Below are 17,822 nucleotides of genomic sequence, written 5' to 3'. Positions count from 1 at the left end.
CCAGTACAGCTTTAGAGGATTACGAGCCTTTAAATTTTGATTTCCTAAACAAAGATCTGATGTATGTTGCAGTCACTGAAGAATGTTCTTAAGAAGGCCACCCTTGGAAACTAAATTTTGACAGAGCCTTAAATGTTGCAGGAACGGAATCGAGGCAATCTTAGTGTCCCCAAACGGAGATCATTATCTCTTCACCAACAAACTGGATTTTGATTGCACAAATAACATGACAGAATACGAAGCATGCATCATGGGTATCTGTGCAGCCATGGAACGAAAGATCAGAGTGTTAGAGGTATATGGGGATTCTACACTAGTAATCTATCAGCTCAAAGGCGAATGGATGACAAGAGACCCCAAATTGATGAATTATCAAAAAATAGTTTTGGAGTTAATGGGGGAGTTTGATGACATTACTTTCTGTTACCTCCCGCGAGATGAAAACCAGATGGCTGACGCCTTGGCTACCTTAGCTTTTATGATCAAAGTAAACAAACAAAAGGATATGAAGCCTATCCAAATGAGTATTTATGAGGCTCTGGCTTATTGCTACAACATTGGCAAAGAAGAGGAAAAAGGTGATCACCCTTGGTATCACGATATATTGCGATATGTGAGGAATCGTGAGTACCTAGACCAGGCAACCGAGAATGATAAAAGGACGTTGAGAAGATTGGTCATTGACTATATCTTGGATGAGGAGATCCTGTACAAAAGAAGAATGGATCAAGTACTATTAAGATGTGTAGACGCTGTTGAGGCTAAGAAAATTTTGGAAGAAGTCCATGAGGGCGTCTATGGGACACACGCTAACGACTTTACAATGGCCAGACAAATTATGAGATTTGGTTATTACTGGTCCACCATGGAAGGGGATTGTATTAACTACTCCAAAAGATGTCATAAGTGCCAAATCTATAGAGACAAGATTCATGTGCCTCTTTCACCTCTTCACGTTATGACTTCCCCATGGCCTTTCTCAATGTGGGACATTGATGTGATCTGGCCGATATTGCCAAAAGCTTCCAATAGACATCGATTCATCTTCGTAGTCATCGATTATTTCACCAAATAGGTAGAAGCCACTTCATACGTTAGTGTCACCAAGTCGACAGTAAGTAAATTCTTGAAGAAAAAGATTATACGTCGATATAGAATGCCAAAAAGGGTCATATCAAACAATGCTCTGAATTTGAACAATAGTACAATAGTAGAGGTCTGCAGTCAATTCAAAATCAAACACCACAACTCATCGTCATATCGCTCAAAAATGAATGGTGCGGTGGAAGCAACCAATAAGAACATAAAGAAGATTATGGTAAAAATGACTGAAACTTATAGAGATTGGCATGAAAAGCTACCATTTTCCCTCTTTACTTATCGAATATATTTCAGGACCTCTGTCGGGGCAACGCCTTTTACACTAGTTTATGGAATGGAGGCAGTTTTACCCATCGAAGTTGAGATTCCTTCCCTCAGAATTTTGTCAAAGGTAAAGTTGGGTGAAGCAAAATGAATCCAGTCTTAATATGATCAGCTAAATTTGATTGAAGAAAAAAGGCTAAAGGCTATCCGTCATGGCCAGATGTACCAAAAATAGATGATGCGAGCTTATGACAAAAAGGTTCACCCAAGAGAATTCCATGAGGAAGATCTGGTATTGAAAAAGATCCTTCTCATACAAAAAGATTTCAGAGGGAAATGGATGCCAAACTAGGAAGGACCTTATGTGGTAAAGAAAGTCTTTTTCGGAGGAGCATTGATTCTAACTGAGATGGATGGTAAAAACTTTCCCAATCTTGTGAACTCGGATTCCGTTAAGAAGTATTTCACCTAAAAAGAGGAAGAAGCCAAGTCGAAAACTCGCAAATGGGGCTTTGAGACCTTAAAAGAAAGAAGAAAAAAATGGAGAGGCCAAGGCAAAAACCCATAAAGGGCGTTTTGAGACCAAAGGGGTTTTGAGTTGAAAACTCAAAAACGGGCGGCTTAAATTTTTGAAAATTGGGCATGTGGTAGTATTGTCCTCTCAGAATTTACAAGAAGGAGGAGTGTTACATTTTAGGGCATCAACAAATACTTTAGATCTCCTAAACACATATCTAACTCAAAATGGTCTTCGAGAAGTTTGAACAGAGAAGCTCGTACTGCGATATCTGGGGCACATATTTTTATCTTATTCATTTTTTACTTTAGCAAATTTGCTATCTTAATTAATTTACTTCGAGCTTCATCTTGTCCGTCGTGATAGCCTTTTTCAAACATTTTTCACTGAAACAATGATTATTGAACTTATAATATTCACATGAAAGAAGTTCTGTATATTACTCTGAAAAGTTTCTAAATGGTACAAGAACCTGAAACAGGACCACTAGTTAGAACTAACTCAAATTCAAAAAAATTGAGAACATTGGAGGGAGGATAGTGCAAATTATAGCTATCTCTTCAAATCTTCTATCAAAGATACTAGCTGAGTAAGAAGGCACGGTAGCGTATCAGTGATAGAACCATAATGAACAACGAGCAATGACAATTTAATCATTAAAAAGGAATCATTCTCGAAAATGAAATTCTGCATTCATGCAAATATCATTGACACACATCTAGTTAGGAGCATTTGATGTATTATGATCATGACATCCTAATCATTTGGCATAAATAGTCCCATCAAACAGATTTTACAGACTCTGTTCCCCAGAGAGCAGCCCAACAGACCAGTGAAGTCACAAATCCTATACTTCTGAAGTTACAGTAGGTCGGATTGAGTAATCATGACGAATTTTATCTCCTTGAAGTTGCAATGGAGTAGAAAAAAATGGCGGATCTTATCTTCCTGAAGTTGTAGCGGAGCAGACTAAAGACAATGAATCTTATTTCCCTGAAGTTGCAGTGGAACAGATTAAAGTTACAAATTAAGGCAAGTCTTATGTCCCTGAAGTTACAGTGGAGCAGATTGAAGCCACCAGCCTTATCTCCTTGAAGTTGCAGTAGAGTACACTGAAGTTAGTGAATCTCATTTCCCTGAAGCTGCAGCAGAACAGATTAAAGCTACAAGTCACAATCCTTATCTTTGTGAAGTTGCACTAGAGCAGGATAAAAATACACAAACCTTATCTCTCTGAAGTTGCAGTGGAGCTAGTTGAAATTACCAATTCTTATCTCCTTTAAGTTCCAGCGGAGTAGATTGAAGTTACAAATCTCTTCTCCCTGAAATTACATTGGAGTAAATCGAAGCTACAAGCCTTATCTCCCTAGAGTTTCAGTGGAGCAGATTGAAGATAGCAAATCCTATACCTCTGAAATTGCAGTAGGTAGAATTAAGTCATCATGGCGAATTTTATCTTCCTGAAGTTGCAGTGAAGCAAATTGAAGCCACCAACCTTATCTCCATGAAGTTGTAGTGGGGCAGGTTGAAATTACTAATTCTTATCTCCTTAAGTTCCAGCGGAGTAGATCAAAGCTACAAATCTCTTCTCCTTGAAATTACATTGGAGTAGATTGAAGTTACAGGCCCTATACCTCTGAAGTTACAGTAGATTAGAATGAAGCTACTTGAAGAAGAGGGAGCACCAAAGAAGTCGAGATTCGAACACCAGGCAAAATTAGCCCTTTTTGAAGTCTTTGCTCCATTTTCGTTACACGGCAATGAGCAAAGAGGGGTAGTTGTAATGAGCCAATTTAACCTAGGCCCAGAACCAAAAATAAACAAAAAATAACAAAAGTTAAATAGTCCAAATTAACACAAAAAAGCCCCAAATACAGACCTAACTAAATTGAACCCAAACCGATCGACCCAATTACCTAAACCCAGTTAAACTACCCTAGCCCAATACAGCCCAGACCCAAAATTAAGCCAACTTTCAGCAGATGCTCACAGGAAACCCTAGCCCCACAACCATACGCTGCAGCCCAGCCTCCAGCGCGCCTCTGTACACCCCACTTCAAGTTCCACGTACCACCGTGCCACAGCTAGCCCCATACCTCCATACCTGCACAACGAGAGGACAAACGACAACAAAGCAGGGAAAAACAAAATATATTGTATTTTTTTTATTTTTCTTTTCAATTATAAAAGAGTAACCAAAGGATTGTAAAGCTCTTTTTTTTACACGCATACTCCACACAAATACATAGAGAATATTAATAAAAAAACTGAAAGTTTAAAAAGGTGTTTCCTTTTATTCTTTTTGATTCTTTTATTATTATTATTTTTTGCTTCCTTTTCTGCTTTATTTTTCATTTGTAAAAGAGTATTAATTAAAGAAACAAAAAGAGAGGGAAGGAAGCTCACCTAAATTCCACTGATCATGAGGATGTTGCGATCTCCTCCGTCATCGAAATCGGGCCCAAAAGGGGAGGTCGAGAGCCACCTCTTATTTACCATTCGGGTTTTGACGACTCGACCTTCTAAAATGCCTAAAAAACAGGGCTAAAGAGCTCACCTTCCGTAATATCGGCCACAGGCCACGGCGGCAGTAAGGTGGAGTGCCGAGGAGACCCCAATCGTCGAGGAAGTATAAGGGGATTTAGGTTTTTGAAAACTCTTTTTTAAAGAAGGATAAAATGTTTTTTTTTTAAAAGACATTTTACTTTTACAAAATAGGTGAAACGGCGCCGTTTAGGGCTTGTTCTAGTGGCCTTAAAACGGTGTTGTATATAGCCCTCAACCCGCGTTTTGACCCGACCAAAAGGGGATCCGCGTGTTTTTGCTCTGTTGGGTTATTTGCGGATCCAGTCCCTTCACTTTCGTGGCTTGTTGCCCATTTAGTCCTCGTGTGTTTTCGCGCTCTTCATTTTTGTCCGTTATTTATTTTTCTCTTAATTTATCCTTTAAATTTGATTAGAGTTACGATTAAGTGCCCTTTTTTATAAATCTATTTATTTATTTGCCAATTTATTATTTATTATTTGTTTATTTTATTTTTTATTGAGTATGTATTTTTTTTATTATCCATTATTATTATTTATTTACAAATTGCTCCCCTGATTTCATTATATTTTAACTTGCTTTCTTTAATATTTTATGAACCTTTTATTCTGTTTGTATATTTATTTTATTTATACACTTGTCCTTTAACTCGCCTTTTTAATATTTTATAGACTATCCTTTTTTTTAGTAATTTGTTTATGTATACACTCGTCCTTATTATATAATTTTTTTTTGGTTTTGTCTTGTTTTGTGTCTATTCTATTTTTGCCATCATCAAAGCAATTTGTTGGTTATTTTATTTTTCGTTGATTGTATTAGAATATATCGTGTGATTATTGTCATTGTGAATAAAGATTTGTTTATCAATATTTTCATTCAGTTGTCATGCATCGATATAATATTTTATCCACATACCCTTTTTAAAATATTGCATTAATTTTCACCCTAAAATTCATAAAAAAGGGATTCTTTAATAAAGGCAATACTCCGTGTTTGAAAATTTGAGAGATCGTGCCCTAACGTACTGGGTTTCGATTGATCCAATTGATAGAATAACCTTTTAAAATTAAAACGCACGAGTTTTGAAAATCAAAAGACAAGCTTATTCTCGAGGGTTTAAAATGTTGTGTCCTAACTTACTGGATGTGACATTTTATTACTTCGGGATAAGAAGGTCTTTAGCATCCATTTCGATTTATTCAAGCAAATTCTTCGTAAAAATCAACTTTAAAAAATAGGATCGTATTTTTAATTCTTTTCAGGTTTTCAACTTTCGACGTTAAGACATTAATTAATCAATTAGGTACCAATTTTGGGCGTTACGACGGTGCTAATTCTTCCTTGTGCGTAACTGACTTCCGGACCCGTTTTCTTGAATTTTGTGGACCATAATTGTTGTTTTAGTAAATCAAAACGTTTTATAAAAACAATCGATCATAAGGTGACCTGATCACATCGTAAAAGGATTGGTGGCGACTCTCATTTTTCGTTTTCTTTTTAAATAAAAGTCGATGACCATTTTTTTTCGGGAGGGGACTTTAATGCAATATTGGATGATGATGAAAAGGAGGGGTAGAAAAAAACCGAGGGCCGTTATGGAGGATTTAGAAATGTTCTTGAGGATCTGGCTTTGGTGGACATAAAAACTTCAATGGGTTGGTTCACTTGGATTAATAATAAAGAAGGGGACACTATGGTTAAAGAAAGACTGGACCGATTCATTTTTTCTTCTACGGCTTGTAGCGCTTATCCGTACATTGATACCAAAGTTACCCGCCAATCTAGTTCAAACTATAAGGTGATTATGTTTGATACGTTGGGTAAAAAGCCGAAGCATGTGGGGCGAGGGATGAGAGAGCTAAAAAAATCGTAAAAGACAGCTGGTGCAACAGCAGTGATAGTATTGTGGAGAAGATGAATTGTATCCGTAACTATACAGGGTCGTGAAAGTTTAATAATTTTAATAAGAGAAATCATCAAATCAATAAGTTGTTGAAAAGCTTGATGATTACATTGATGCGCCGAATACACAAGCCAACTTAAATAGAATTAAGGAGACCTGTTTTAAACTGAAGATGGTTTATGAGGAAGATGAGATTTACTGGACGCAAAGATCTAGAATTAGATTGCTAAGAGAGGGTGACAGAAACACTAATTTTTTTCATGTGAGGGCTACAGATAGGAGGAAAAAGAATGACATTGATAGATTGAAAGATAACAATGGGTGCTGGGTGTACAATAATAGTGACAATTGTCATGTGGCCAGGGACTATTTCATTGATTTATTTAAAACCAGCACGAATACAGTCAATAATATGGATATATGCTTCATTCCAAAGTGTGTTAGTGAGGAGATAAACAAGAATCTTACGAAGAGCTTCACTGATGAGGAAATCTTTAAAGCATTCAACCAAATGGACCCCAAAAAGGCTCCCGGTATTGATGGCCTCCCTGAAATTTTCTTTAAAGAGAACTAGGAGGTCATGGGTAAGGATATTCTCTCTTGTTGTCATGCCTTCTTAAATGGGGTGGTTGACATGGCCAGTATAAATGAAACGATAATTGTTCTTATTCCTAAAATAAGTGAACCATCGGATATGACTAACTTCTGCCCGATTAGTTTGTGCAGGGTATTCTACAAGATCATTGCTAAGACTTTGGCAAACCGTTTAAAAGGCATTTTACCTACATGCATTAGCCTAAATCAAAGCGCTTTTGTTCTAAGAAGAATAATTCATGATAATATCCTTTTTGTGCATAAATTAATGCATTACTTACGGAGTTCAAAAAAGCATCCGAACAAAGGCCTTGTGGTGAAACTTGACATGAGTAAGGCGTATGATCGAGTGGAGTGGAACTTCCTTGAAGATGTGATGAGAAAAATAGGTTTTGACATGGCGTGGATTAGTTTAATTATGAAATGTGTGCATTCGGTTAAGTATGTGATTAAGTGTAATGGATGCCTTTCGGATCCGATTATTCCGGCAAGAGGCCTTCGACAAGGGGACCCTCTCTCCTCTTATCTTTTCCTTTTTTATATGGAGGCATTTTAGCGAATGCTTCTATGTGCTCAGAATCGTGGGATTATTAGGGTTGTTAGAGCTAGTATGAAAGGGTCAAATATTAATCATTTGTTTTTCGCTGATGATGCTCTCCTCTTTATTAGAAACAAAAAAGGGGAAACTGAAGCTTTCATGAATATTTTAAATGATTTTGAGAAAATGTCTGGACAGAAAATTAATTTAGAAAAATCTATGGTTTATTTTAGCCCGAGCACCCCTACTAATCAACTTGAATTTTTTAGCAATTTGCTCCATATGAAGGTGGTTGAGAATCTTGATAATTATCTCGGCTTACCTTTGCATACCGAGAAAAGGAAACCTTTACCTTTTAAGGACATTATTAATCGTCTTTCCTCTAGAATTAACAGTTGGTCTAAACATCTCCTTTCGTACGGAGGCAGAGATGTTTTTGTTAAATCCATTCTTCAAGCCTTACCAACTTATGCTTTATCTATTTTTCTTCCTCCTAAAGTTATTATTGAACATATGAACTCAAGGATTCGCAGAATGTAGTGGGCGAGTAAAAACAAGGACCAAGGTTGGACTATGATGGCATTTAGGTGCTTAAATAAAAATTTAATTGCTTAAAGGGAGTTTAAATCACTATACATACACTAAAATTGAGACATGTGGTACATTTATATTTTTTATTTAATTTAATTTAAATAAAAATTTACTCGTTTGATTTAACTTAAATGTGATGGCTTAGAAAATTTAGGGAAATTGGTGCAAAAGATGGAAAGAGCATGGTATCCCTTTTACTCTTTAAATTTTTACCTTATATATTAAATGTTTTGGGCTATTTACACATTTAGTGTTTTCTTTTTAGCTAAAATGGCTAATATTAAGAATTTATTTATTATTAATATCCATTTTAGTCCATCAATATTGTTTAGTATTTATTTTCATATATTATAAGATTATATGTTTTTAACTATTACATAATTGCCATAACGAGTACAACTTGCAATGGTAAAGAAAATAGATAAATGATTTCAACAATCATAACATTCATGCCCTTACATTATTTACACACAATAATATATCATTTCTAGTATTTTCCAGAATTATTTTATTTTAAAACAACTTTTATGGCAGACACTAAAGATATGGAATATTGTCAAAGTTCACTTTTTTTAATTTTATATTCATCATAATATCCAACATTTATGTTTTTGTTTCTTAATAATATTATTTCTAAAAAAATATAACAAATAACTTTATATATTTTAATTGATACATATCATCAACTCGTGCATCGCACGAGTATATAGACTAGTAATTTGTTAAATTTCACATTGACACAATAAAAATAAGACATATAAGAAAATTTATTTGGTAAATTGATGTTAGACTCCATGGGTGGGATTCTAAGGATAACACATGTCTATTTAGGGTATAAAAAAATAAAAAATCAATAATTAAAAAAAAACATGTAACAATTTAAACAGTGCTTATGAAATTAAAATATTTCACTCACAAGAGGGTAAAATTAGAAAAATTTTTAGAGGCCGAAATTAAATTATAAATTTTATAATAATAAAAATGTAATTTTATAATTTTAATAGTTTATAATTTTATAATTTTTAAAGGATTAAATTAAATTTTTATTATTTAAGAGGGTCAAAGTATAATTTTATCTTTATTTAATTTAAAATACCTAAATAAAAAAATTTGATTTTAAGAGGACTGATAGAGATTACGCCCTCATTCACACTATATCAAATACTAATATGACATAATAGCCTCTCCATTCTATCAAAATCAAACCGAATCTATATTTGATTGATTAACAATATTTTTTTCATCCTACAAATAGAATTGGAAAATTATCATAAATCTATATAATATGTTACAACCATATTTCTCTTACTCAACCTTGTAAAATTTTAGAACACTCTTACCAATGAACATAAGAATTTCACTCTTGCTCAACCTTCAACTTACATATATATTTTAAATATGTATTTTTCACGTGCATATACATATGATAAAATTTCTTATATATATTAATTATTTTATTTAGAGATGTTGTTTACATTTATATCATGTTGAAGTAGAAGTTGATAGTGTTAATGAGATTAGAAGTAAGCCTATTTTTAAAGGTAAAAAATCTCTTCGATTTTTCTCAAATTTGAAATTTAACAGATTGGTCTCTCTAAAAAAACCAAAGCAATTTAATTTTTATCAATTTCAAAAGTGAGCAGCTAAATACTATTAATCACAACTAATGTTTTCCATCAATTGTACATTATTTTGATTGGTATAATAATTTTAACCTCACATTTTGTCAATTTGGTCCAAATTTAACAAATTTGTCTCGCAACATTTGTGTAAATGTGTAAATATTGAAGCTGAATTTGTTGAATTTTTTAGAATCAAGTACAAAATGACAAAAAATATAAACATCGAAAGCTAAATTTATCACCATTCCAATCAAAATTATGTACAATTGATGGGAGAAACTAATGTCATGATTAATTGCCCTTAGTTGCTCAATTTCACAATTGATTGGGATTAAATTACTCCAATTTTTTTGAGAGTGACCAATTTGCTAAATTTTGCAATTTAGAGGGAATGGAGAGGCATTTTTACCTTTTTATATGTCGTTCCCTCAATTAATATGTGTTGTTACAATGGTTTAATTGCTGATAACAAACTATACTCAATATTAAATATTGCTGCCCGTTACATTGGAGACATAGATGCATACATAGAGGGCCAGCAGTCTTGTGTCTCAGAGTCGCGTCTCAATTAATGTAGAAATTTAATAATTAAATTAAATTACTACTTATAATAATATTTCCTATAAAATGCAATATCTTATATTTTTAATATTTTTATTTAAAAATTTATAAAATTTTAATAATTTATTTGATTAGAATCCAACAAATAATATTACTAGTTAATTTATTGAAATTTAATGGTTTAAAAAACAAGGTTATTATTTTGTTCTACAAGTAGGGTTAAACGGATGATATATACCTATTTTGGTTTATTTTTATTTTTTAATGTTATCTTAATACATGATAAACCGTAATTTATACATATTTTTACCCCATGTCTAACGCATTTATGGATGGTTTCTTTTTAGATTTGGTGAATTCGATGCTCCTAATCCTTTAATTTCATGTTTTATACTTAGGAGAGCATAGGGGAGTAAAAAGAGCGAAAAACGGGCCGAAAACGGAGAAATTAGACCCACATGGGAAAACAACAAGGCCTGGACTTCCTCACACGGGCGTGTCACACGGCCGTGTCAATTTGGCAGGATCGAAGCATGACTTACATGGGTGGATCACACGCCCGTGCCCATTTAACAGCCTTGACCACAGCCTTCAGTAATCGCACACGGGTGTGTCACACGGGCGTGCCCCTGCCGAACCCAAGTTTAGTCTAATTCGGAAAAGGCCAATTTTGAGGGCTCTTAGGCATTCCAAAGCCTATTTAAACACTTGAAGAGGCACTTAGGAAGGGGGATGCAGAGTAAGAAGCAAGGAATTACTCAAGGAAAGCCGATTGATCCATCTCAAAAGCCGGATTCATCATTAAGACTGGAGATCTCCCTTCAAGTTCCTTCAGGAGTTTTGAGTCTTCTTATGTTTTGTTATCTTTATGCTTTTGAGATGTTTTCTTTGATAAGTATGAACTAAACCCCTAAATACCTAAGGGGAGTGAAACCTAAGACAGATCTTGTTATTATTATCTGAATTGTATGATAAATATTTCACTTGTTCTTAATTATGTGTTCTTAATTCTTGTTCTGATATTCCAGGATATTGATTCAAGTTAAGCTCTTATTCAGAGGAGAAATAGACCCTGTCTAAGAGTAAATTTGTCATAATTAAGCGGAGTTGATTGCGCGCCTAGAGATAGGGTGATAAGATTTTGCCGGATTAGGGTGAAACGTAATAAGGGAATCCATAGATCGAGTTAATGCAATTCTAGGGTGTTAAATAGAAAGAGATTCCAATTATTCAACCCAGGGTTAGACGTTATTAGTCTCAAGAGAGATAATAATACAACTTAGGGATTTCTACGGATCGAGTCAAATGAATAAATAGTCTGATTCAGAGTCAAATAACAAGTGAAGTCTAGGTGGATTTGTCATTAGGTATTGTCTCAATCATCGAATTTCCCAAAAGTATTGTCCCAAGTTTTTCTTTCTATGCATTCTTAGTTAGTAATTAGTTTAGACAACCAAACCTCTTAAATTTTAGGCTAGATAATAAAAATGAAGTAAATACTAGTACTCGTAGTTCCTTTGGGTTCAACAATCCGGTCTTGCTGAACTATACTACTGTTCGATAAGTACACTTGCCTTAATCGTGATAATAAGTTAGTCTCAAGAACGTTTTATTTATAAATCTTTAAAACCTGTTACGAATATCACGTATCAATACACATGGTAATGTTTTACCTTTTAAGAATTTTTTTGTACACTTCTTTAAAAACCCCAAATTGTACGAGTAAAAATTATTTAAATATCGAATTCAAGATTAATGTGATTGATAAATCTCTTGACATATAAATAAGAAATATTAATTTAGAATAATACACGAGATAAAAGGAGACACTAGGCACTGCCAGAAGATTCAAATCCATCACTAAGTATTTGCATATCATTAAATCCACTACAGATGAGTTAGCTTTAATTGTTTATGTTATAAATGGTGTAGGATCTGAGTTTCGTTGAATAACGACAACCATATGTGCCCATGACACCTCGATTTCATTTGAGTTACATGACAAGCTTGTTGACTATGAAGCTGGGTAAAACCCAGAATCTGATCACCATTCAATCACTGTTAATTATACTCGTCGCTCACAATACAATGAAAATCAATCTAGCCATGAAAACTTTAGTTTAGGCCATAAATCGAGTTATCATGGACGTGGTGCCTCAAACTTTTCTCTTTCGAGCTCAAATTCCATTATTTGTCAATTTTGTTATCCTCCTGGGCATCTAGTAAAGCAATGTTAACGTACAAGGTTTATAATGTTGGAAAAATTGGTTTAGAAAAAAATGTTTGAAAGTTTAAAAATTTTCTTAAAATTGAGCCATGTGATATTTATAGTAATAAATCTTAAATTAAATTATTATATGTTCTTTGTACGAGGTGGTCTAAGTCCTTTCTAACTTTCTATCAAACGATCTTTTCCACTATTATAAAATACTAAATTGCTTTGAGTGTGAGCTCAAATAAAACAAACCGAATGCACATAATGATAACTGTTATTAACATTTTAACAAAATGAACCGAATGCACAAAATGCTCAGAAAATAAAAAACTTTGAGCTTGTCAGAAAATAGAATTTATTATTACAAATAAATTACCACTACTTTTTAACAAAGTAACAATGAATAACTTGTGTCTTGTGTTAAGTGTAGTTTTAGGTCATTCCATAGTTATTGTTTATAGGGAAAAGATACAACACTTTCACTTGAACAAAGGGTAATTAAATAATAATATTTTAATAAAAATTATAATTTCCTTAGGGGCGGTGGCAACCCTACTGTGCACTAGGGTTTGCCACCCCTCTCTCATGGGATGAGTTTTTGGATCCATCTCGTGTATTGGGTATAATTACATGTGTTATGTGGATTTTTAATCAACACTTATAATTTATCCAACCTAATAATTATTTTTCTGTTTCCCAAAATTTTTATTAATTAAATTTATTTATTTATTCAATTAAATTATTTTTGCAACCCAATTCTAATTCCTTTAAAGACATAAGAACTTTACCATATTAAAATCTATGAGGAAGGAAATATATTTAATTTCCTCATTGATTAAAACTATAATGACTAATTAATTTAATTCTTAGTTCAAACTTCAGTTAGTTAATTGAAATCAATATAATAATAATTCAAAGAAATTAATTTAATTTCTAAGTTATCTTTGTACTTAGCAAGAAATCCTATTCACTGTAGATAGTGATACAAACAATCTTTTTATTTTAATCATCATTTTCATTCATTCGATATTATTGATTCTACATGCAATCTATTTTGGGTTATATTAAGCTAACGGATGAGTTATATTGAAAATATATAATTATGACTCAAATAATTTGTAATTAAGTTCCCACTCTTCGTCTATTAATTATAACATTATTTAATCTTGGATTCATTCCACAAAGTAACATGATTGAACTCTCCATTATTATATATCATTACGAAAGTACTTAATAAGTGATTGTCCAATGATCTTGTCATAAGTGTGTTACCCTCATAGGATATCCTCAATCTCTTTGGGTTAAATCTATTCATTCAATATGGTCCTATTTTATTTCATGGTAACCGTTATATCTTCCTTCATGAAAAATAAATTACTAACAAATAGTAATTAAATCATTTGTCCTAAACAAATGACCCGTGGCCACATTATTTTTCCATCTATCATGTAATGTCAATGATAAGATATCATTTACTCTTTATTGGGTTATGAATTCCACTATTATAAATGAAGTTATACCATAAAGAAGTCATATACGTACTAGTTTTCAGCTTTTTAGTTATTTGAATTTAGACTTTTAATACATCCTAGTATATGAGTCACGCACACATAATCTGTTACTTATTCATGATTGAGGTAAGCCACACTATTCATGATTGAGGTAAGCCACACTATGAACGTCACAAGCGAATTAATCCATAAATAGATTTAGGATTAATTCAATTTAGGCCATATCTGATGTATTGTGAATCCAGACAATCACACCTATATCTTTATCTTTTGAGAGTAAATCATGCTGATACCCAAGATAAGGTATGTTCCCATTTAGACTTACTAGACGACATAATAATCCTTTGACCAATTTGCTCAATTTTGATTAATCAAACTGTGGACCTTTTAGATTACCTACTAATACAAGTTGTTTTTTCATATTACGATCCGAATATATAATTCAACTTAGTATTAGTTAAATTTTAAGTAATTAATGAGTCAATATTTGTTTATATTTTGCTTTGTATGCAAAAACCTTTGAGGAAAAATACAAAAGATATTAATGTGAATAATGAAATTTTATTTAAACTAATTTATTCGACATATTACAAGTATAAATGACGAATAAACTACACTTAGGGCACTGGATTCTAACAATCTCTTACTTTCCCTAGTAAAGTAGATGTATCATATTTCACATTCCTGTACTTTTACATGTTTCTCAAAACTCCTAACCACTAGTGCCTTGGTCAACGGATTCATAATGTTGTCCTCAGATGCAATTTTAACTACATCGACAATTTCGTCAGCCACTGCCTCTCGAATAATATGATAGTTTTGATCAATATGTTTTGTCCATTTATAATTTCTTGTTTCCTTGGTATTAGTAATTGCCTCACTATTGTTACATACATTGTTATATCTCTATACTAGGAATGACTTCAAGATCTACAAAAAACTTCTGAAGCTAGATTGCTTCTTTTGTTGCCTTAGAAGTAGCCACATATTTGGCCTTCATAGTTGAGTAAGTAATATGACAATGCTTGATACTTCTTCACACTGTGGACCTACTGCCTAAGACAAAAATACAACCCGATGTTGATTTCCTCAAATGACAACACATTTGAAAGTCAAATCCATATATCCAGTAAGAGTTAAATCTCTTATGGAATATACAAGCAAATGATCTTTAGCTCTCCATAAATACTTAAGTATATCTTTAAATGCTTGCCAATGTCTTGGATTGAGATTCACTTGATATCAACTTACCATTCCTACAACATAATAGATATCTAGACATGTGCATAACATAACATACATGTGACTTCCTACTGCCGAAACATAAAGTGTTGAATCTGGCGCCGTGAATGTAGTAAACTTATAATTTTTTTGAACATGTTGAATAATAAAACAAATTCATGGATTACATTAATATAATTTACATGATTGTCCTCGTATAGTTTTTGCACGCAAAGCAAAATGGAAGCAAATGCTGCTTATCGGTTGTTTAACGTTTAAACTAATACTAAGCTATATTACATGGTCAAATTGTAATACAGAAAGATAAATTGTATTAATAGATGAACCTAAAAATGTCCTTAGTCTAATTAGAAATGAGTAAACCGATTGAAAGACTAATATGTCGTCTATTAAATCATGTTTTATCTTGGGTGTTAGAGCGAATGACTTTGAGAAGATAGAGACATAGATGTGACTGATTAGATTGACAGAACAATGGACAAGACCCAAGAAGAATAGATCCTGAATTTGTTAATGGATTTATTCATTTGTGACATTCATAGTGTGGTATACTTAAATCTTGAGTGGATGACGAACTATATATGTATGAGTTGTACATTTTGATTAAGTAAAAACCTAAGTTTGAATATATAAAGAATCAAGAGCTGGTGCGTTGGGTGTATGACTTCTGTAGTATGTAGCATCATTCACAATAGTTGAATTCATAGCTCGGGACATGAGTAAATGATATCCTCTTATTGGCATTACATGGTTGATGAAAAGTGAACGTGTCCACGAGTCATTCGTCTTTGTGATGAACTTGATTACTATTTGATAGTAATTGACTTTTCATAAAGGAAGATGTCATGGTTACTATGAGATAAAATAGGATCATAAAAGGAGAAAGAATGTTATCCCAAAGAGATTAAGGATATATTATCAGGGTAACACACTTATGACAATATCATTGGATGAGCACTAATCGAGTTGCTTTCGTAATGGTATGACATTAGGGAGAGCTCAGTCACGATACTACAGTGGAATGACACTATGACAAAATGAGTTTATAATTAATAAGCGAAAAGCTGAAACTTAATTATAAATCATTTGAGCCTCAATTGTATATATCCAATCGGTCTCTCCGCTAGCTCATTGAAACTAGAAATGGATTGCGTGTTGAATCAAAATGAACAGAATGAATAGAAGTGGAGAGTAACATTCAGAAAATGTTTATGGTAGTCTCCAAAATGAAAATGAAAATGAAAATGGAGAAAAGTGAATCATTAAGAAATGAACGTGATTTTCTCAAAATGGAAATGAAAATGCAAACGAAAATGAAAATGAAAAATGAATTCATTTAGAAATGAACAAAGAATTCTCAAAAATGATCGGAAGATTGAGTTTATGTTTTTGAGCTATTTTAAAGCTCGAAAATGAAAATAAACCATAAGATCATAGTGAACAAGTTACATGGTGAAATATTAAATATATTTTCTTGAAAATTGTATCAGGGATAAAATTGTCACAATTTTATTAGAGGTAAAATTAGGATGAGAAAATTGTTTAATTATAAACATTAAAGTTTATTTTAGGAAATAGAAAAACAGAATCGAGTTGGATCAGATTACAAAGTACTGGGTCAAAAAGTCCAGGAAATACTCGTAATTTGACCCGATGTAAGAGAGGCCCAAAATCCTCTCATGGAATATGAAAGGGCGACAAAACTAGTAGGAATACTAGGGGTGTGTCACCCACCCTAATCTTACTCTAAGTAGGGAGCGTTTTTCTATTTGAAATAAACTTTTCTAATTCAACAAGGTTTCTACCTTTTCTCTCTATAAATAGATGGCACTGGTAGGGCTATTAACACAACTTTAAGATATCGTTATTCTGTTCGAAAATAGAGAGACTTTTATTATCTAATAATTAAATATATTTTCCAGAATAATGATTCTTTTGGTTTCTATTTGAGAAGAAAATTTTTGTTTTCACCCTCCAAAAAAGAAAACTATTTCTAGTTTCAGTGTTTGATTCGATTTGATTGAGCCCACACTCGACCAATTCATGGTACGAGAATAGCGGAAAAGATCATTTGGTTGAAAGCTGGGAACAACAAGGATCCATCTATTTGAAAACACATGTATGATTTCGATATAGGATTTATTATTATAAATATCACAAACTTGGTCAGTTTTCAAATTTGTTTATTTTCTGCTTTGCAAGAAAACAATTTTTTAAATAAAATTTTTTTTCAACATAAAGAACCTATCTCATATGCTTTTTTTCCTACTATTTTTAGACAATCCTCTAAAGAACGATGAAAACCCGAAACACAAGGACGTGTTCCCTTCTTTGAGTCGGCCACTAAAAAACATTCAAATATCTTATCTATGTATGAAGCTTGGAATAAAGCTATCACTTTGTTCTTTTGATCCATAATGATTCAAATTCTTAGAGCATACCCAAATTCTTCATGCTAAATTATTGGGTCAACCATAATTTAATTGATGATAATGTCCCTACATCATTCTCGATGAGTAGTATGTCATCGACATAAAGAACTAGAAAAACCATCTTTCTGTAATGACCCGATAGTCACGGGTAATCGAAAAGTGTATGTTCAGGTCTCCATTTTCGTAA

General features: G+C 32.8%; 1 protein-coding gene across 1 annotated transcript; it reads left to right on the top strand.

Moving 5' to 3' along the window:
* The first annotated feature begins 250 nt into the window (after window positions 1-250).
* On the top strand, window positions 251-1,516 carry LOC107952321 (uncharacterized). Its single transcript, XM_016887584.1, has 2 exons — window positions 251-708; window positions 1,396-1,516. Exons 1-2 carry the CDS (start codon window positions 251-253, stop codon window positions 1,514-1,516), a joined length of 579 nt encoding a protein of 192 aa, XP_016743073.1.
* Window positions 1,517-17,822: the final 16,306 nt, after the last annotated feature.

This window comes from Gossypium hirsutum, chromosome A02, assembly GCF_007990345.1.
Source record: "Gossypium hirsutum isolate 1008001.06 chromosome A02, Gossypium_hirsutum_v2.1, whole genome shotgun sequence".
In the NCBI taxonomy this organism is placed as follows: domain Eukaryota; kingdom Viridiplantae; phylum Streptophyta; class Magnoliopsida; order Malvales; family Malvaceae; genus Gossypium; species Gossypium hirsutum.
Note: the sequence above shows the minus strand (reverse complement) of the source record. Positions and strands in the feature narration are given on the sequence as shown.